Source organism: Podarcis liolepis, assembly GCF_965112155.1.
Source record: "Podarcis liolepis genome assembly, chromosome: 13".
Lineage (NCBI taxonomy): Eukaryota > Metazoa > Chordata > Lepidosauria > Squamata > Lacertidae > Podarcis > Podarcis liolepis.
The window spans coordinates 3,828,775-3,850,431 of record NC_139573.1 but is presented as its reverse complement, the minus strand read 5'-3'; the positions used below and the strand labels follow the sequence as shown (position 1 = coordinate 3,850,431).

The following is a 21,657-nucleotide window of genomic DNA, read 5'->3' as shown; positions in this document are numbered from 1 at the left end:
TCCTACTTTAAGAGGACCTGTTATCCGATCCCATGGCTGTGAAATTTGGTGAGAAGTCTTTTGGACTTCCAAAAAGCTTTTGACAAGTACACAACAGGTGGCATTCAGCCTAGTCCTCCTCAGAGGAAAACCACCGAAATTAATGAACCTAAGATAGTAATGTACATTAACGACACCAGGCTAGACAGGACTTCCCTTTGCAGAAGTGATGCAGATTCTTTTTCAGCAAGACTTCTGTTTCCTTGAAAATTTCGTCTTTAATCAAAACATACGGTACATTAAGTTTCCCAGAACACACATTAAGCAAAGTGGCCTGTAATATCCTGGGCTCCCTTTTGTTAAAAAAACCCACTTGTGTTACAGTGATCACTTTCCTGTTTTCAGGTTCCAGCACCAAACTTAAAGAGACAAGTTACGTATTTGGTGGAAGACCATAAATTTCACATTTCAGTTCTTCTAGAACTCTGGGGTAGGATATGTTTTGGACCCAGTGGTTTGTTAGCAACCGTGGTGAAACACACCGGACTTGGGCTTCGCTCCAGGAAAATGATTTTTGACGCTACCAGTGGTTACTTAAGGTCTGATGCTTTCCTGCTCACCACATTAGCAGGAACAGCAACTTCCTTTCTGCAGAAACACTCCCTTCGGAAGCAGTAAGTTAAGCAAATGTAAATTCCTTTTATAGGCTGACGGAGAGTCCTGCTACTACAATAACCACTACATTACTGTCTGCACTTGAGGAAGTTAGGTGCCACCTTTCTAATAATTTAGAAGCCTCTTTTTAAAAAGCAGCCTAGTGTGGGGCTGGTGCCCCCTATGGCATTCTCCTGACTCCTGGACAATCTCTGACCTCTGTCCATCCAAACTTCAGTTGCGGCTCTTCTGCACAGTACTAAGCAAGCAGCAACACTTGGTGCCAGGAACTATTCTCCGCTTCCTCCAAGTTATTTTTAAGTATTATGGGGTAGGTCTTAGGATTCCTTAAGATCAAGATCCTCCACATGCCTTCACCAAGAGCTGTGGGGTAAAGGACAAAGCAGCACCTTAAGGCAGCATTTATTTCCTTGTGGGGGGAAGAAAAAAACGCAAGGGACACAAAGTCTGTGCAATTTTTCTTTTTACTGACGCCCAAACTGCACACAATGGTTCACACAGGGTGTTCTTCAACAATGGGGGAGAAAAAAGTTAACTGAAGATTCAACAGCCAGTTTATTTTTCTCAAACTGGCAAAGCTGTGGGAGAGGGAAGACAAACCCCTCAGAAGGTTTTTAAAGCAAAGCGAGTTATCTTTTTGGTCAAATTCCCCCCACTCGGGTTTACTAATTTTTTTTTTCACATTCAGGGCTTCAACAGCAGCAAAGGGGGTATTGGTGAAGTTTGGGGTCTCTTCAAGTGCAGGATGAGGTAACTTGGGTTGTAGGCACATTGAGGACACCTGTGGAGGGGGAAAGATGTGGTCAGAGGCAGAAGGAGAAGCTGGAAGCAGCAGACTTCAGGGAGCAGAAGTTGTGGGGATGAATTTGCAGAATAGGACATAGGGCTGCTATTCCCACAAGGTAAATACCAAGCTCTAGCAGAAATACAGAAGTTATGGGGGCATAATAATAATAATTTTATTTGTACCCCGCCCATCTGGCTGGGCTTCCCCAGCCACTCTGGGCAGCTTCCACAAAGACCAAAAATACACTAAGATGTCACACATTAAAAACTTCCCTGAACAGGGCTGCCTTAAGATGTCTTCTGAATGACAGGTAGTTGTTTTTCTCTTTGACATCTGGTGGGAGGGCGTTCCACAGTGTGGGTGCCACCACCGAGAAGGCCCTCTGCCTGGTTCCCTGTAGCTTTGCTTCTCACAATGAGGGAATGGCCAGAAGGCCCTCGGTGCTGGACCTCAGTGTCCGGGCTGAACGATGGGGGTGGAGACGCTCCTTCAGGTCTACTGGGCCTTTGAGGCCGTTTATGGCTTTAAAGGTCTGCACCAACACTTTGAATTGTGCTCAGAAATGTACTGGGAGCCAATGCAGGAATGCAAGTTTCAAGCATAAATGTTTCCCACAAGAAAACCTTGAAAATGGTAGTTTATGGTGAGAAGCAAAAGTCAGTCTGAATTTTCAGCAAGAAGTGTTAATCCCTCTTCTCAGAGATAACCCCTCAAGCCTCTCAAAGCATCCTCTTGTGCCTTTGAGAGCTTTGAATTAATTCAGGAGGTGTGACTTCTTTTGCCATGCAGCTCTTAAATGCTAAAAAGCTCCCTTTCAGAAGAGGCTGAAAACCAGAGATGGGGCCCAGCACATCTTGCCATCTTTACTTATTCTTCACTTCTGAAATCATATGCCCAGTGGAGCGCTATGGCACAACAGTAGGGGAACCCAAAGGAAGGGGAAGAAAAACTAGCTTGCTTCAGGGATTTAGAAGTTTCCATTCAGACTGTTTCCTAGCAGATGTAAGGCACACAAGTGCATCAAATTTGGAAATCTTAGACTGCTATCCTCTGATCCAGCTATTAGCAGGGCTTGAGCCAATTCCTCTGGCTAACCCACCTCACAGGAGGATAAAATGGGGAGGGAAGACCACTTATGGCACTGCCTTGGTGCCTCACATGGCACAATACAAATAAATCAAGATCATCTCTGTTCAGTTTTAGCGTTCCTGCCCAGGCGTCCTTACCAGATCACAGCTCTTGGCATCCCCTCACCGTGTGCAGGTTCATCACGCCAGTAGGGCTGGGGCCAGCTCTCCCCCAGGCTCAGGTGTTGAGATCTGCCAAGAAAAAAATAGCCCTGCTGACAAGCCTGTCCCTTTCTGTACTAATAACTTTGCTTCTCTGAAGTTAACTCACGGAGGACACCGTGTGGCAAAGGAAAACATGACAGAGGGCCAGAAAGACATAATGGCTCTTAGCCAGGGGTCAGCAAACTTTTTCAGCAGGGGGCCGGTCCACTGTCCCTCAGACTTTGTGGGGGGCCAGACTATATTTTGAAAAAAATAAAAATGAATTCCTATGCCCCACAAATAACGCAGTGATGCATTTTAAATAAAAGCACACATTCTACTCATGTAAAAACATGCTGATTCCTGGACCGTCCACAGGCCAGATTTAGAAGGCGATTGGGCCGGATCCGGCCCACAGGCCTTAGTTTGCCTACCCATGGTCTTAGCCATATGCAGCATAGCATTTCAGGTTCCATATACAGTGGTAACTCGGGTTACATACACTTCAGGTTACAGACTCCGCTAACCCAGAAATAGTACCTCAGGTTAAGAACTTTGCTTCAGGATAAGAACAGAAATTGTGCTCCAGCGGCAGCAGGAGGCCCCATTAGCTAAAGTGGTGCTTCAGGTTAAGAACAATTTCAGGTTAAGAACGGACCTCCGGAACGAATTAAGTATGTAACCAGAGGTACCACTGTACTGACAGAAGATGCAGCCTGCGTTAACCAGAATTCATGCACCTTGGTTTACAACAGGGAGAGGCAAAACCTATGCCCTCTCCCTACATGCTGTAGAACTGCAACTCCCTGCAGCCCCTATCCAGGAACATCTCTGGTTAGAATAGGGCTTCCTTGCTTCTGTGAATTTGTCCTGGGAACGGAGGACTCTAAGGGAACTAAGGGCCTTTCGCTGCCAGCATCTACTTACATCCACAAGCTGTTGCTGGATCTCCGGCAGCGGCTGGGAGGGACTCTCCTGGGCTGGGGAAGCAGGCTTGCTGGCTTCCACCACTGCTTCTTGAGCCATCGCAGGTGTGCTAGTGGCAGGGGTGTCTCCACCAGCAGCAGCAGAGCTCGGAGCAGGCTGCTCTTTGGTAGCTGTGGTAGCCTTAGGCAGGGAAAAAAGCGGGGTTAGGTTTCTGAACAGAGATTGGCATTGACACGCAGGCCATTTTTATGTTCGGTAGTTGAATGTGCATGCAGAGTGTGCAGTTCCTCAAGGTCTACAGAAACCTAGCTCAGTTTACGGATGCCCCTCACCTATGTCAAAGTAAGGCACAAAATCTTGCCCATCGCACAGCCCTTCTGAACAGTGAGTGGGAGATTTGGATACTGAGAAAGAACGAGGCAGCTTTGCCACGTCAGCAAGGCAGAGATAATAATAATAATAATTTATTATTTGTACCCCGCCCATCTGGCTGGGTTTCCCCAGCCACTCTGGGCGGCTTCCAAGAGACCAAAATACACTAAAACGTCACACATTAAAAACTTCCCTGAGCAGGGCTGCCTTAAGATGTCTTCTGAATGTCAGGTAGTTGTTTATCGCTTTGACATCTGCTGGGAGGGCATTCCACAGGGCGGGTGCCACTACCAAGAAGGCCCTCTTGTCTGGTTCCCTGTAGCTTTGCCTCTTGCAATGAGGGAACCGCCAGAAGGCCCTTGGCGCTGTACCTCAGCGTCCGGGCCGAATGATGGGGGTGGAGACGCTCTTTCAGGTCTGCTGGACCGAGGCCGTTTAGGGCTTTAAAGGTCAACACCAACACTTTGAATTGTGCTCGGAAACGTACTGGGAGGCAAGAGAGTTTTCTTTCTTTAGCAGAACCCTGTTTGCATTGTTTACATTTCTTGCGAGGGCTGAGCATAGGAGCCATGGGTATAAATAAAGCAGACGACAGGGGCAGCTCCCCACCCCAGTAAAAAAGGAGAAAGAGAGGGAGTTGGAAGTGAAGGAGATTCGTTTTGCCTTCCTGCTTTGTAATATCCCACAGTTGGGTCAAATAAATTTGCAAGTAAGCACTGGCTATATTTTACCTCTTTGCAAATTACTTCTACTTCCATTTAGAAGAGCAGACTAACTAGCCAGTTTCAAATCCGACTGCTTTAAAGAAGTTTAACCCATATTTACAGTGTACAGAACACTTTGCTTTGTACATCTTTTAAGCCACCGGTTGCAGAATTATCTGGACAGCCTTGGTGAGCAAGGTTCCTCCTGTTCAGAGCATTTGATGAACACTTGGGTTAAGATAAAGAACCCACTCTCCTTAGATTTTTATTTTTTAAATTTCAACATATATTATTCCAAAAAGCAAAAAAACACAAAAAGAAAAAGAAAAATCTCTTTAGATTATGTTTCACCAGGGGATGCCTTTATTTTTAACTGGTGGGAGCTGCTTTGGGAGTTGCTAGCTCTCTGAAACAAACAAAAAACGTAGCAAAGAAATACAAAAATAAATAGATAAGGCTGCCCATCTATCTCAGCCATTGAACTTTTAACAAATGCACTAAACAAGGCTGTGTTCTAGAGCTTCCAAAGAGACGGAAGAACAGAGGCTGGTATTGATGGCCAGAGATCCCATCCTATCCATCTGTAGGATCAATCAGTAGTCCCTGGATCTCACCTCAGTTGCAGTCTGGCGGGCGGCAGCTGTTTGCTGGCGCCTGCGCTGGAAGTAAGGTCGGTTGCGCTGGCGCTGGGGCTCAGGACGGATGCCGTCCGCTGGGGCTTGTGCCGCCTTTGTCTCGCCATCTCCTCCCTCAGTGGTGGGCTGCTGCGGTGGGCGGGGGCGGAAAGCTCTGGAAAAGCAAAGGATAGTCACACTCTGCTTATGGAGTCCTCCCAGATAAAATCAGGTCGCCCCTCACTCTGGCTATGTTCAGGCATAATCTGAAAACTCACCTGTGTGTTCAGGTCTTTGGAGTATGTTTGGTCTCAGGGCTGTATTACCTGCTGCTGCTTTTATTGACGAAGATCAGTTTGTGATTTAAAAGTTTTTTATAATTAACGTATTGTTTTAAGTTGTTAGCCACCCCATTCTCCCTTCTGGGACAAAGGGCAGGATATAAAGAATATGATGAAAACGTTAAAGAAAGACTTAGTGGCTGAAAGGAAGCAGGAGGTTATTTAACAACATGGCTTAAGAACTTAAACAGGAAACTCCTTGTAAATAGTAGCTCCTCAAATGGGAGGTGGGGGAGAAAAGTAATTGGAAGAGGCTGCAGATTTCAAAGCAGAATATGCAGCTCCTCTTGAAACTGTTTATGAGATATTGGCAGAGTAGACCCTTTCCCATCCCTTTCAAAAATGCACCTTGCAGAGAGCTGTCGTTTCCATCCTGGAAAAGCAGAGGAGCTGCCATATACAGTTGTACCTTGGTTTTCGAACAGCTTAGTTCTCAAACATTTTGGCTCCTGAACGCCACAAACTGTTCTGGTTTGGGAACTATTTTTGGAAGCCGAATGTCCAATGGGGCTTCCGCTGCTTCCGACTGGCTGCAGGAGCTTCCTGCAGCCAATCAGAAGCCGCGCTTTGGTTTCCGAACATTTGGCAATGGACTTCCAGAATGGATTCCGTTTGACCAGCGGCGTAGCGTGAGTTGTCAGCACCCGGGGCAACGCAAGTAATTTGCGCCCCCTAACCCGGGGCAAGGCAAGTAATTAGCGCCCCCCCCAACCCCTAACCTGCCGCGTCAGGTGATCCGAGGCGAGTTGCCGCTGGCGCTGCCGCCCAAACAACGCCGCTTGCTCGGAGGAGGGGGGCAGAGAGGCGAGGAAAATGCAACATGGCCCAGCAGCTGCTGCAGCAGCGGCGGAGGCAGGGCTGTGAGGAAGGGCTGCCTGGCGCGTCCTCCGCGGCCCTGATGCGCGGGGACCGCGGCAAGCGCTGAGAGCCGATGCCTGCCGGACGCCTTCAGCCCGGACGCGCGCACAGCTCGTCGGTTCCGCGAGACACGCGGCTCTGCTACAGCCTGCGCCCGAGGCTCTTCGGTGACTCCGGAGGCAGCGAGCGCCCCCCCCCCCCGATGTTGCGCCCGGTGCGGCCGGCCCCCCTTGCACCCCCCACGCTACGCCACTGTGTTTGACTTCCAAGGTGCGACTGTACTCCCCTTATTCCTTTAAACACTACGCTGTTCCTTAAAGAGTAGGGAAGGTTCTCTTGTACATCAAGCATGTGAACAGCATACAAAGAGGACACCTGCCTAAATAACCCTACTCTTTGCTTTGATCATGTGGATATAGGTCCCCAGAAGGGATGTTGTGAAGGGAAAGATGGTTTGTAACTGAAATTACCAGCCTTGGTGTTACTGGTTGAAGTCACAGACATGATGGTGCTGCCTGCAGCTTTACCTGCGGTATCTGGGACGGAAGCGAGGGCCTGGGGCTCTCTCACCAGCCTGGATCTGCTGTTGCTGGTCTCCCTCAGGCTGGGTGGCATCTTTGGGTTCTGTGCTTTCACTGCCCTGAGGGAGAAATATCACAATGCCTTCACTTCCTCGGGGTATTATCCCAAACTGCTCTTACCCCAAGGCCAGAAGAGCCACTTAGAACCATTGATACAATACACCCACAGCAAAGGATGGCAGGTGAACTAATGCCAGGGTACTGGAAGAAGCAAAGACCACCAGTGTCGAAGCAATGGTTCTTCAACACCAACTTCACTGGACTGGTCATGTTCAGATGTCTGATTATCGTCTTCCAAAGCAACTACTCTATTCTAAACTTAAAAATGGAAAGCGTAATGCTGGTGGTCAACAAAAGAGGTTCAAAGACTCTCAAGCCAAATCTTTATTATTAATTATTATTATTATTATTATTATTAACACTGACAACTGGGAAACACTAGCCAGTGAGTGCTCCAATTGGAGAACAACCTTTACAAAAGGTGTCATGGGCTTTGAAGACACTCAAATTCAGGACGAAAGGGAGAAATGTGCTAAGAGGAAGGCACGCTTGGCAAACCCTCACCGTGATCAACTCCCACCGGAAACCTATATCCCAACTGTGGAAGGATGTGTGGATCCAGAACTGGCCTCCACAGCCACTGTTAAGAGTGTGTTCAGGGAAAACCACCTTACTCAGCTACAAGTGATCGCCAAAGAAGATCATGGCTCAGTGGTGAAGGCCATTTGGCACAATGAAGTTCTGTACAAATTCACTTATGTGTAGGGCTGTGTTCTGTGTGTGAGTGAGAGATCGCAAAGTGTTACTCCCACAACGGCTGGAAAAAGACTAGATACTCTGCTTCTCCCACCTCTCAGCAGGTTCTCTAGCGAATTCCAGCCCCACAGAGGACTCACTTCTGCTGGCTGGGCCTGCTGCTGCTGGGCTTGAGCCCTAGGCCCCCGCACAAATCTCCGGCGGAAGAAAAATGGTGGGGGGCGCCTCCTTCGGGGGCGCTGCTGTACAGCATCATCAGCCCTCTCCCCCTCGCTGACCGTCTCTGCGGCCCCTTCTGTTCGGGTGGCATCCTGTGGCTGTTGGGCCTGCCGGGGCCTGGGGATAAACCTGCGGAAGCGGCGGCGGTTGGGAGCATAGCGGCTGCCCTTCACAGGAACACCGCCTGGGCCAGTCACATTGGCCGCCTCAGCCCCCTGCAAAAGAAAACAAGGAAGAAAAGGAGTGGGGAGAGAATCTTCCATCGCAGTCTTCAACGGTTGGAAGGCTAGCGCCACAGTCCTCTTACCTTCTCTCCTTCCACAACATCAAACTCCACCGTTTCCCCGTCTCCCACACTTCGGAGGAATTTACGGGGGTTGTTCCTCTTAATTGCCGTCTAGTAAAGTGCAGAGAAGACAACATGAACTTTTCGGGAAGGCGATGTAACTCATGCTACATTCTCAAGTTTCTACCGATTCCCAAGTTAAACCCTTTTGTTAGCACCAACAAACAAACCATTTTGGCTGCACCAAGTTTCTGGGATGCAGAATCGCTCTTCCTTGAGGAGTGGGGAAGAAAGCAAATACCTTATTCCCATCAAACCTTTACAGATAATGCCCAAGAACTATACGCTAACTGAATTAACAAACTCTCAAACAATTGGAGATAGCTCTTTTTAATGTTCTTTTATAATGACCAGCAATTAGGAATACGGGCTTATTTGGCTACTGATGCAAGTTTTAAGAATAGAACATTCTCCAAACCATGTAGATAGACAAGAGTAGTCCAAGAAGAACCATGTTGCTTGTGGTTTACAGGAATAATAACTTGTAGCAACTGAAGTTCTTCTAAAGCTTTATCTGGATGGCAATGCTAACCTACCTTAAAAGAGGTAGCTCCTAATCTACAAAAGAGTTGCACATCTGTTTAATAAGTTACCCATCCAGTTCAGTAATACAAGCTTTGCATCCTTAAAGCTTAGTGCCTATCTAATGGGCATCTGATCATCTAAAGAGAAGGATTTAGGGGGTCTCTCGTTAATTCAAACAATGATTTCCACATCTAGGAAATTTCCTCTAGGAAATCCAGCAGAGCGCCGTAATTCAGATTTCTGTTTGCCAACTTATTTACCACATGGAATGAGCTTGTGATTAAGACACAAGCCTACAGCATAACAGAAAAGAGGGCAAAGAGAATGAACTTTAGTGCGTTTCTTACCTGGTGCACAAACACATCCTCCTTGGTATCATTCCTGTATTGAGGGAAGGAGAAGGAGACAAAGCTCAGAATACGCAGAGGGTGAGAGTTCTGGATTTCATGTATGCCAAATGAGGGCTCAAATTAGGGAGTGGGGAGGTATGAGTTCTACAATCCTCTCCCAATTTTAGCCAGATCCCATCTCCCACAGCTTGGAGGCAGGGAAGTAACAAAAGGTTTGTGGGTGGCAATACCCCACCTGACCCTGCTGCAATTTGAGTAATGTGCCCAGCGCCCACAACACAACTTTAACGTGTCTACTCCTATACCAGCCTATGGTCACGGTCACTACCACCATACCCACTTGGTACCTCTTCAACTTGGACAGGCACCCAGCTAACCTAGTCTGAGGAAGCTGAGAGAAATGAGTCACAGGCATTGTTTTCCACAAGCATAAAAGGAGAACCATAACTGATCAGTTACAGGTAAGTGTTGGTCTGCCGTAGTTGAAACAAAACAAAAAAATCCTTCCAGTAGCACCTTAGAGACCAACTAAGTTTGTTATTGGTATGAGCTTTCGTGTGCATGCACACTTCCTTATTATGTTTCCATAACTAATCAAGTGATGATGCATGTGATAGCTATCTAAGTTTCTACTGTATATTATGAGAAGTTTGAAATTCAAAATATAGAAATTCCCAGACAACAGGTCTCATTTAAGTTAAGCACTGCTGTAGAGACACACCCCATCTGAAAGCTTCTAGCTCTCTGCTCTATCACCTTCACCAGAAATCCATGCTATTAGTATGAACAGTGGCTTTCTGCTAGCATAGCCAATTCCATTTACATACAGCCACCCAAAGAGGGCATCATAGTACCAACACACAGCATGGATAACCATCCCAAGTCCTTGGCTGGCTAGCTGGGAGTGTCACAGCTCTGCTTGTTGGCTTAATCAGATGTTTGTATTAGCCAAGCCACACATTGGCGTCTGACAGATTAGTAGTCCAACCAAGCAGCCCAGATTTCTAAAATCACACACGAGCAAACAGTGTTCTATTTGTAAGGGGATTCAGTCAAATGCACAAAGGTCCAAGGAAGCTTCTTCCGAGCGTGCACATATAGACCTGTTAAGGAGTTCTTGTGTTTCAGTACATTAGTTCTACAAAGATGTACTGGAAATCTTGCTCAGGTATGCTCAAGTCTTTCACTAGAGTTATCTTGGGTGGGGCACAATAATTTTTCTGCAAAAGAGCAGACCAGCTGACAATTTCTGGGTTAGTCTTTGCTCCTGTGACTCAGAGGCTCTCTAAGAGAAATTAAGGAACTGAGAAGCCGCTCTGTTTTGTGGCGCTAGGCTTAATTTCAGGCTCAGTTCACCTAAGAGAAAGTTCCTTTCATTGAAGTGCAGTTATCTTCATTGCTAATTCACAGCCAACATGCAAAACGAACTGAAGATATAGCTACTAGTCAAGGCTGTCTTAAGCATATGTGGCGCCGAGGTGCAAAGAGCCGCCCGGCGCCCCCCCCCCCCGGTTCCCAGTCCCAGGCGCACAGGAGGGCGGAGCTGGCCGGCCGCCTCAGCGTCTCACTGGCTTGGTCGCCCCCGAACTTGTGGTACAGAGCCGCCCGCAGCAGAAGAGCCCGTCACGGCACTCCGACCGATGGACGGGCTCTTCCCCGGACTCAACTCTCGGGACCCAGACTCTCAGCCTGGCACCCTTGAGAGCCCGGCGCTCCGCACCCCTAGCACCTATGGACGGCCCTGCTACTAGTCAAGCCTGGCCTCCTTTACATTTCCCTTTTTTGCCATCAGCCATTGTAGTGGGAATCTACTGAAGGGGACTTTCTTGAATGCTACTGTACTCAGGGTCCCGCTTGCAGCCTTCCGATAGGCATCTAGAAGAATGGGACGCTGGCCCAGATGGGCCCCTGGTCTGATCCAGCCAGGTTCTATTTTTATGTAATCATTGTCAATTTATTATTTAAGCCAATAAATTTCAATAGATTAAACTACTGTAGAGTTGTCTTCCTTAAACGTTTGGTTGTAAAACTCGAAAGTTTTGCATTTTGTTCATCAGTATCGACAGAACTCCAGCTGCTTCTGACCTCCCGAGATGAAGAGTCCATTGCAACAAGGCTTGTTCCTTCTTAGGGAGGAAGCATGGAACGTAAATCAAATTTATAAATTCATAAGCATGTAAAATAAAAGGCCCCAGAGTTTCATGCATCTTCCAAGCCTTTGGGGAGGTAAACTAGGCTCACCTGTTTATAAATCCATAGCCATTGCGGACATTGAACCATTTCACAGTGCCCTGCACCTGGGTGGCTGCAAGTCGTTGGCAAGAAAAAAAGAAAATTAACATGTTGAGAGGCAGATACACTTCCACCCACCTGGTGAAACATCTTTCCCTTCTAAGCACACCTCCAAGCCACTTCCATACCCCAATACTACTCTGCAAGCATTAAGAGTTTCGGTTCAGGTCAGGAGTTCCAAAACAAGCTAAGATTTGCCCCTAAGGCTAGCTAATTTTTATTTCAACCCACTACAACCACGCAGTTATTACATACTTCTTTGTTGTATGACCTTGGGGCGGGGTTGTGAGTGGTTTAAAGAGGGCGGCATAGAAATGTTTTAAAACAGAATCTAGTAGACACCGAGCTTGGCAATATACAGTCTTCTCTAGGCTTTAAAGAAGCAGTACACACTTTTAAGTTGGTGGTCAAGTCCCTCAATAGACTTTCAGGAGGCAGAATTCTCATGGCTCCAACTTCATTTGCATCAGTTTCAACTGCCAGAGGTCTAGCCATGTGGCATAGTGGTTAGAGTGTCAAACCAGTACCTGGGAAACCAGGGTTCAAAATCCCCAGCTATGAAGCTCATTGGGTAACCTTGGTTCAGACACTGCATCTCAACCTAACCTACCTCAAAGGGTTGTTGTGAGGATTAAATGAGGAGGGGAAGAAACATGTATGACACCCTGAGATTTAACAATAAAAGTAAACTAATGGGGGGTTTTAGCTCTCTATAAGGCCAGGTAATTTAAGCAAAAACAACACCTGAAGCAAACAGCCCCATATCCATTTCTCCCATGGAACCCTAGACACGCCCCCTCACCAGCCCCAAACCAGGAACACTTCCGAGCATCCTACCTACATAAGTGCTTATCCTGTAAAAGGCTACAGCACACCGTTCAGGCATCTCTTTATGATTGGGGGATGTGAGAGAGGTGGCAGAGTTTAAACTATTTCCAAGCCAAAAGGGTCAAAGCAAGGGAGGAGCCATAGCTTCACCAATGGGCAACATGCAATGCCCACCGGTCCCAGATTCAAACCCTAATATCTTCTAATTAAAATTAATTAACTCTTGCATTTACATCCCACTTTCAATGAGCTCAAGGTGGCATGTGTGGTGAGGTCCTCTTAAAGGAACCAGGCACATGCATGGGCATAATGGGGAGCGGGCGCAGGGGGCAGTTGCCCACCCCAAGCAAGAGGAAAAAACGCTTAGCTGACCAATCGTGTCACAGATAGTTCCGCCCCCCCCCAAAGCCTGGCTACGCCCATGGGTACATGGAAAGCGGTATTAATTAAAACTTTTCCCAAATTATTTCTGCCCAAGAAATAGTATGCTGGTAAGACTAAAACTCTCAAAAGGGGTGCACTATTATTCTAAGTTTGGGAACAGCTGAACTAGAGCAACAAATTTAGCCAATTAAGGATCTAGCCAATTAAGCCCCAATCCCTTGGGGGAATGGCCCCCACCCTCTCTGGTGTCTTGCCCTCCTGCCCCGCCTACAAGCCCTTAAGTTACCCCCCTGCTCCATACCTCAAAGTTTGTTTTAAAGGCTCCCAAAGTAAATTTAGCCAAGTTAGTGTTTTTGTCAAATGAGCCACAACCCCTGGGGAGTGGGGTGGCCCCCATTGCCTAGCCCTTCTCCGCGCCCAAATGACTCTGCTCACAGACCCCTAAGATGTTCTCTGTTCCCAGGACCTCGAAAGCCTGGTCTGCTATAATTTAGTCTTCGCTTTTTTTTAGTAAAAAAAGTGCTGCTATCAGAAATTTAGGGCAGTTAGTGGTTTTTGCCACAGCGCTGCCCCTTACCTCAAGCCTGACCTATATAGCTCTTTTGATTTTAAAAAGTGCTCCTAATGCAAATTTTATCAAGTTGGTCCCCCCCCAAAAAAAGCTAACATTTTGGGGATGTGGCTAACACCCTCCCAGGCCCGCCTCTGCCCAGGTGACCCCGCCCACAATCTCTCAAGCCACACCCCCTGCCCCACACCTGAGAGTCCAGCTTCTCTAAAGCACTTTTTTCATTAAAAAAGTGTTCCTACAAACTTTGCCAAGCTAGTGGGGTCCCCCCCCCAAAAAAAACCTTGGGCACCTGCCCCACTAGCCCCGCCCCCAATCTCTTAAGCCACACCCCTGCCCCACACATCAAATCCTGACCGAATAAGCACTTTTTTGATATAAAAAACTGCTCCTGCCACAAACTTTGCCAAGTTAAGAGTTTTTCGCCACAATCTTTTTGGGGACCAGCCTTCAACCTCCCTGCCTCATAGCCCCGCCTCTGTCCAAGTGACCCGCTCACAACCCCTCAAGCCACACCCCCTGTCCCACTAGCCCCGCCCCAAGTGACACCGCCCACAACCTCTTAAGCCACACCCCCTGCCCCACACCTGAGAGTCCAGCTTCTGTAAAGCACTTTTCTCATTAAAAAAGTGTTCCTACAAACTTTGCAAAGTTAATGGGGTTCCCCCCCAGAAAAAAACCGTGGGCACCTGCCCCACCCCTAGCCTCTTAAGCCACACCCCTGCCCCACACTTCAGAGTCTGAGTTTCTCTAAAGCTCTCCTGCTACAAACTTTGCCAAGTTAGTGGGGTCCCCCCCCCACCAGAAAAAAAACCCTTGGGCACCTGCCTCACTAGCCCCGCTCCCAATCTCTTAAGCCACACCCCTGTCCCCACAGCCTGAGTTTCTTTAAAACACTTCTTTAAAGCATTCCTGCTACAAATTTTGCAAAGTTGGTGGAGTTCCCCCCAAAAAACCCTTGGGCACTAGCCCCGCCCCCCAAGAGACCCCGCCCCCAATCTCTTAAGCCACACCCCTGCCCCACACTTCAGAGCCTGGGTTTCTTTAAAACACTTCTTTAAAGCATTCCTGCTACAAATTTTGCAAAGTTGGTGGGGTCCCCCCCCAAAAAACCCTTGGGCACTAGCCCCGCCCCCCAAGAGACCCCGCCCCCAATCTCTTAAGCCACACCCCTGCCCCACACTTCAGAGCCTGGGTTTCTTTAAAACACTTCTTTAAAGCATACCTGCTACACATTTTGCAAAGTTGGTGGGGTCCCCCCCCAAAAAAACCTTGGGCTCTAGCCCCGCCCCCAAGAGACCCCGCCCCCAAGCTAAGCCACACCCCTGCCCCACACATCAGAGCCTGAGTTTTTCTAAAACACTTTAAAGCATTCCTGCTACAAATTTTGCAAAGTTGGTGGAGTCCCCCCCCCAAAAAAAACTCTTGGGACTAGCCCCGCCCCCAACCTCTTAAGCCCCACCCCTGCCCCACACCAAATACTTTTTTAATATAAAAACCTGCTCCCGCCACAAACTTTGCCAAGTCTTTTTTCGCCCCAACTTTTTGGGGGACCTGCCCCCCCCAGTATCCATGACGCCCCTCCCCCTCGCCCCTCCCCCCCGCTCCCGAGCTCGGCGCTGGCCCCGCCCACCCCTCCGGCCCCTCCCCCTCCCCTCAGGTGCTCGCGGGGCAAACGGTTCCCTCAGAGGGTCTCTTCGCGCCCCTTCCTTCCCTCCTCAGCCCCCTCACCTAAGACGCGCTTGGCCGCCTGGCTCCGCGCCGCGGGTGCCGCGGGCAAGGCTGCCGCGGGCGGGGCGGGCTTGGCCGCGGGCTCCCCCGCGGGGCTCTCCCCGGGGCCGGTAACGGCTCCCCCTCCTCCGCCTCCTCCTCCTCCGCTCTCCACAGCTTCGCTCAGCATCCCCGCCGGCTGCGTCCGCCTCTCCGCCGCCGCCGCCGCCTTCTCCTCCACCTGTTGGGTGTCCGCCTGCCCGTCCGTTGGTGCCGCCGCGGCCGCCGCCGAAGCGCCCCCTCCTCCTCCTCGCCGCGCGCCCGCCCGCCTGCCTCTGCCGCTGCCCGCCTCGCGCCCGCCGACACACCCGCGCCCCGCGCCCAACGCCCAATCAGCAACGGCCGCCGCTCGCTCGCACGCCCGCGCGCCCTCCGGCCAATCAGCACCCCGCACCTGCCTACCGGCCGCGCTGACCACCCCCCTCCCCTTTTTATATATAGAGATGATAAGGCAGAGGGCGGGGCGTTCGGGGGGGGGAGAGGCACGCCCACGCCCCGCGGCCACGCCCACGCCCCGCGCTCCCATTGGACGGCCGGGTCCCGCTCAGGTGCTCCGCGGCCACGTGGGGGCCGGAGTGGGATGAAGGATGCGATGCAACGCCGGGAGAGAGAGAGAGAGGAATGCAGCGCCCGCGGCTGGGATGGCGAGGCGATTAATTGCTGGGCGTAATCAGCCTAATCAAGGTCCTGCGAAAGTTTTGCAGCGCGGGGAGTTTTTTTGCATGGCTGGAGGGAAAAGCCTACGCTGCAGATCGGCGGGATTTGCTTCCGAGTAGACCGGGCTGCAATCTACGACAAGGCTGTATATTGTCTCCCATGTTATTTCACTTATATGCAGAATTCATCATGCGAAAGGCTGGGCTGGATGAATCCCAAGCTGGAATTAAGATTGCCGGGAGAAATATCAACAACCTCAGATATGCAGATGACACAACCTTGATGGCAGAAAGTGAGGAGGAATTAAAGAACCTTTTAATGAGGGTGAAAGAGGAGAGCGCAAAATATGGTCTGAAGCTCAACATCAAAAAAACGAAGATCGTGGCCACTGGGCCCATCACCTCCTGGCAAATAGAAGGGGAAGAAATGGAGGCAGTGAGAGATTTTACTTTCTTGGGCTCCATGATCAATGCAGATGGTGACAGCAGCCACGAAATTAAAAGACGCCTGCTTCTTGGGAGAAAAGCAATGACAAACCTAGACAGCATCTTAAAAAGCAGAGACATCACCTTGCCGACAAAGGTCCATATAGTTCAAGCTCTGGTTTTCCCGGTAGTGATGTATGGAAGTGAGAGCTGGACCATAAAGAAGGCTGATCGCCGAAGAATGGATGCTTTTGAATTCTGGTGCTGGAGGAGACTCTTGAGAGTCCCATGGACTGCAAGAAGATCAGACCTCTCCATTCTTCGGGAAATCAGCCCTGAGTGCTCACTGGAAGGACTGATCCTGAAGCTGAGGCTCCAAGACTTTGGCCACCTCCTGGGAAGAGAAGACTCCCTGGAAAAGACCCTGGTGTTGGGAAAGATGGAGGGCCCAAGGAGAAGGGGACGACAGAGGATGAGATGGTGGGACAGTGTTCTCGACGCGACCAGCATGAGTTTGACCAAACTGCGGGAGGCAGTGGAAGACAGGAGGGCCTGGCGTGCTCTGGTCCAGGGGGTCACAAAGAGGCGGACACGACTAAACAACAACAACAAGGTTTCCAAGAAGCACAGCAAGAGGGGTGGGCCACCTCCGCTGCGCTCAGCTCTTTCACTTTCTGACGCCTCTGCAAACGCAGGACCTTGTCATGTACTGTGTTGCAACTTGCGAAAGTGAAGTGCAGGCTCTGTATCACAGATGCACTGCCTTCAGATCAGTTTTGCTCCTGGCCCAGGTTTGCAATAGCTACGCCGTTTGTTCCAGAGGCTCTGAACATACTTACACCCTGTTTGCGTAGGCTGGAGGGGCGGGTGTGTTTCTTTATTACTTGCACTCTTTTTTAATATTACTGTTACCATATTAGCTGCCATCTCTGCATCTTTTGGCAAGCACGAACCATGCAGGTCTTTGCATTTTGCAGAACATTTTTGGCCCCGATTGTGCGTGCTTGATAGTAGTCACTTGCTGTCTTACATTTGCATTCGTGTGTATGCATGTATTATATATATATTCTGTATACTGTATTTAACACGTATATCCGCCTATTTTTTTTTAAATTATTTATTAAATTTTTATACTACCCTTCATCCGAGGATCACAGGGCGGTTTGCAATATAAGCACGCAAAAATAAATGAGGATCGACTGACACTCCTATAGGTGTGCACTGGCTTTATCCTTTTGGGCTTGCTTGCTTGCTTGCTTGCTATGTCCATCTTTATCTAGAAGCATATACATGATGCAGATACCTCCTAACTGATTTGCACCTGTGATTCCTCGAAAGTAAGTGGGTGATCTGCAGTTGCAGACAGTTTAACTCTTTCTTTTGCACCAGTCCTGAACAATCTGTGCATCCAATTCTGTAGCTGTTGCTTACTTGGGAGCAAGTCCCAAGTGAGGCTTGGCTTCCGAGTAAGCATACAGAGGGTATGTCTGCTTGTTTGTACCACTATTTGCACCTGAAGATAAGATTCAGCCGCTTCTGATGAGACAGAATCATATCTTCATCCAGGAACTGGATAAAGGTCTCTCACTTGGCAGCAGGGTACAGCACCTTTGTGACCTGCAATTTCCTCTCCCTTTCTGGGTCAAACAAACTCCCCCTCTGCCCCAAAGCAGAGAACTTGATTCTTCCATTTTCATCCTCTTTTCGATTTCTCATTTCTTCCCTCTCTCCACCACCCCCATCGCAATCAGTGTGCATTCTAATCTCCTTTTTTGTTATCAAGACAAGGTAAAAGTCCAACAGCCCCATTTCCTTGTATAACCATTAACTAAAAATCAGGTGTTCTGCTGCTTTGCTTTCCGCTGCAAAGCTGCGGCTCTCAATGTAATCAAACGCCAGGTCAGCCGGGGACGGATCTTGAAAGCACTTCCTTATTTTGGGACAGTGTAACAAAAAGTTACTCTTAAGTTTGCCTCTGTGCTGCCTCTTGGCTTCTGTCATAGGAAGTACTGTATTAGGTTTCCCCTCGAATGTTGCCTCCTGGGCCCTTTAAACATATTTTATTGTGATAAGAAGCAAACAAATAAACAAGGAAAATTACACACTGCGTCTCCATTTTCAATTCCTACAGTCTTTTTCACAGTTCACAGACGCTATTGTCATAGACATCATGCAGTTTGGGGAAGAGAAAGCAGGAAGATAAAGGGGGATGGAGAGAGACAGAGAGGGGTTAATGTTCTTTTGTTCTATTACATAGTGTTAGTGTAGGGTTTATGTCAGCAACACATTTATTTGTATATATTTGTATTTGTATTGGCACTGTGAGAGATTAGGGGGTCCAGAGCTTGATTGGTTTTTAAGGTGAATTCCTAAGCCACAGATATGGCTGCTGGGAGAGGTTAGGCTGTGGCTCATCTCCCCACCCTGAGCTGGTCTTAAACCAGCGTATCTGCTTAAACTGGCTGTGGGAGAGCCTGAATTAAGCTAGCGGAAGTTACGCTGGTGTAAACTATAGGTAAAGGTAAAGGGACCTCTGACCATTAGGTCCATCCATGGCCGACTCTGGGGTTGCGGAGCTCATCTCGCTTTATTGGCCGAGGGAGCCGGCGTACAGCTTCCGGGTCATGTGGCCAGCAGGACTAAGCCGCTTCTGGTGAACCAGAGCAGCGCACGGAAACGCCGTTTACCTTCCTGCTGAAGTGGTACCTATTTATCTACTTGCACTTTGACATGCTTTCGAACTGCTAGGTTGGCAGGAGCAGGGACTAAGCAACGGGAGCTCACCCCGTCGCGGGGATTCAAACCGCCGACCTTCTGATCAGCAAGTCCTAGGCTGTGTGGTTTAACCCACAGCGCCACCCACGTCCCTGGTGTAAACTATACAAGCAATTAAAAACACATCCTTCCACACTGGTTAATTGATGTGTGTTTTTAATTTTTAAATGGTTTTGTTGTACAGTTTTATGCTTTTATTGCCCTAAACTGCTTTGATTTTTTTGGAATGACACAGCGGCATACCATATATTTTTAATAAACAAAATCAGTAAAAAGGGCAAATGGAGGCGGGGAATGTCAAGGGTGCAGAAAGAGATAACCAACGTTATCCTATCTCCTTTAATTCATTGGTCCAGCCCACATAGCCTGGTGAAACTTACCCCAAAGAAAAACAACAACACACAGGCGTAACTAAATTCAATGGAAAGGCAGAAAATGAAGATTTATGGTTTACACCCAGTCTAGCCACCCCCTGGCCAGGAGCAGTCGGGAAGCAGCTTAATTTACACAAGAGGGAGGCTTGCTTTTGCCAGCTTAGAATTGCTGAGCCCAAGTACTGTAATCGCTTTCCTGGGAGTAATCTCCGTTTAACACAGTGGGACTTACCTCCAAGTAAATAGGCACAGGATTGGACTGCCTACAATGGCTTTTGGACAAAAAATAAAAGTAGCCTTCCACTTGCTCCAATGTTCCTTTGCTCAGCTGTGGTGGAGAACCTTTTCTGCTGAGTGAATATTCCTCTTTGGGTTTGAGGTGCGATTTCTTTCTCATTTTCAATTTTTCTCTCTAGCACAATCTTGATGACAAAAGACTTCAGGGAAACAAGACTTAGGAGTGTGATTTCAGCCCTCGGCATCAACCCCTGTGGGTATATGCCTTCGCTTAGCCTCAGTGTCCTAGTCAGTAAAATGGGAAGCTTTTGCCCCCTCCTTCCCTGGGCTGTCATGAGGCTCAGCAGGCTGGAAGCATAAACTTGCTTTGTGCGGAAGCAAATGAAATGTGTAATAGGTCAATATGTAGGGGGAGAAGCAAGGACATTCAAGACGTAAGTGTTCTTTGGAGAAAATGCATTTATAGACTGACATCAACGATGAGACATAGAATACAAGCAAAAGCAAACTAATAAGCCCATGCAATTCTGGGCTGCATCAATAGGAGTATAGCATCTAGATCAAGGGAAGTAATAGTGCCACTGTATTCTGCTCTGGTCAGACCTCACCTGGAGTACTGTGTCCAGTTCTGGGCACCACAGTTCAAGAAGGACACTGACCAACTGGAACGTGTCCAGAGGAGGGCAACCAAAATGGTCAAAGGCCTGGAAACGATGCCTTATGAGGAATGGCTAAGGGAGCTGGGCATGTTTAGCCTGGAGAAGAGGAGGTTAAGGGGTGATATAATAGCCATGTTCAAATATATAAAAGGATGTCACATAGAAGAAGGAGAAAGGTTGTTTTCTGCTGCTCCAGAGAAGCGGACACGGAGCAATGGATCCAAACTACAAGAAAGAAGATTCCACCTAAACATTAGGAAGAACTTCCTGACAGTAAGAGCTGTTGGACAGTGGAATTTGCTGCCAAGGCGTGTGGTGGAGTCTCCTACTTTGGAGGTCTTTAAGCAGAGGCTTGACAACCATATGTCAGGAGTGCTCTGATGGTGTTTCCTGCTTGGCAGGGGGTTGGACTCGATGGCCCTTGTGGTCTCTTCCAACTCTAGGATTCTATTCTAAGTGCCTCATTGGTTTTTAACACAAGCTGACTAAGCAGGGGTCAGAATAGAATCCAAGCCCAGGGAAATTAAACTGCTGCTGTGCAGATTTGAGCCTTGATGTCGTCCAGTGGTTCTTAAAGTGGGTGCCGCTGCTCCCTGGGGTGTGCTGGGATTACCGGGGGGGGGTTGCTAAGAGGCAAGGGGGTGGTGATGTACCCCACCCATCTGACTGGGTTGCCCACGACCCTCTCGGCGGCTTCCAGCATATAAGGTAAAGGGACCGCGCCCATTAGGTCCAGTTGTGTCCGACTCTGGGGTTGCAGCGCTCATCTCGCTTTATTGGCCGAGGGAGCCAGTGTAGTTTCTGGATCATGTGGCCAGCAGGACTAATCTGCTTCTGGCAAACCAGAGCAGCACATGGAAACGCTGTTTACCTTCCCACCGGAGTGGTACCTATTTATCTACTTGCACTTCAACAAAAGCTAGGTTGGCAGGAGCAGGGACCGTGCAACAGGAGCTCACCCTGTAGGGGGATTCAAACCGCCGACCTTCTGATCGGCAAGCCCTAGGCTCTGTGGATTAACCCACAGCACCACTCGTGTCCCATATACAACAACATAATAAATTTACAGTGGTACCTCGGGTTAAGTACTTAATTCGTTCCGGAGGTCCATACTTAACCTGAAACTGTTCTTAACCTGAAGCACCACTTCAGCTAATGGGGCCTCCTGCTGCCGCCGTGCCGCCGGAGCACGATTTCTGTTCTCATCCTGAAGCAAAGTTCTTAACCTGAAGTACTATTTCTGGGTTAGCGAAGTCTGTAACCTGAAGCATATGTACCTGAAGCGTATGTAACCCAAGGTACCACTGTAATTGGATTTTGAATAAATGTGCAATCAACTGTTTTGGATTTTATTGTGTTGTTAGCTTCCTTAGCTGGTTGTGC

General features: G+C 48.7%; 1 protein-coding gene across 1 annotated transcript; it reads right to left on the bottom strand.

The window, feature by feature from the left end:
- Positions 1–1,100: 1,100 nt before the first annotated feature.
- On the bottom strand, positions 1,101–15,414 carry YBX2 (Y-box binding protein 2). The gene is made up of 10 exons (XM_083472765.1): positions 15,109–15,414; positions 11,547–11,610; positions 9,303–9,336; positions 8,392–8,481; positions 8,006–8,299; positions 7,056–7,168; positions 5,330–5,504; positions 3,640–3,819; positions 2,668–2,760; positions 1,101–1,435 (listed from the first exon to the last, which is right to left on the bottom strand). Exons 1-9 carry the CDS (start codon positions 15,275–15,277, stop codon positions 2,710–2,712), a joined length of 1,170 nt encoding a protein of 389 aa, XP_083328891.1. The 5' UTR covers positions 15,278–15,414; the 3' UTR covers positions 1,101–1,435; positions 2,668–2,709.
- Positions 15,415–21,657: the final 6,243 nt, after the last annotated feature.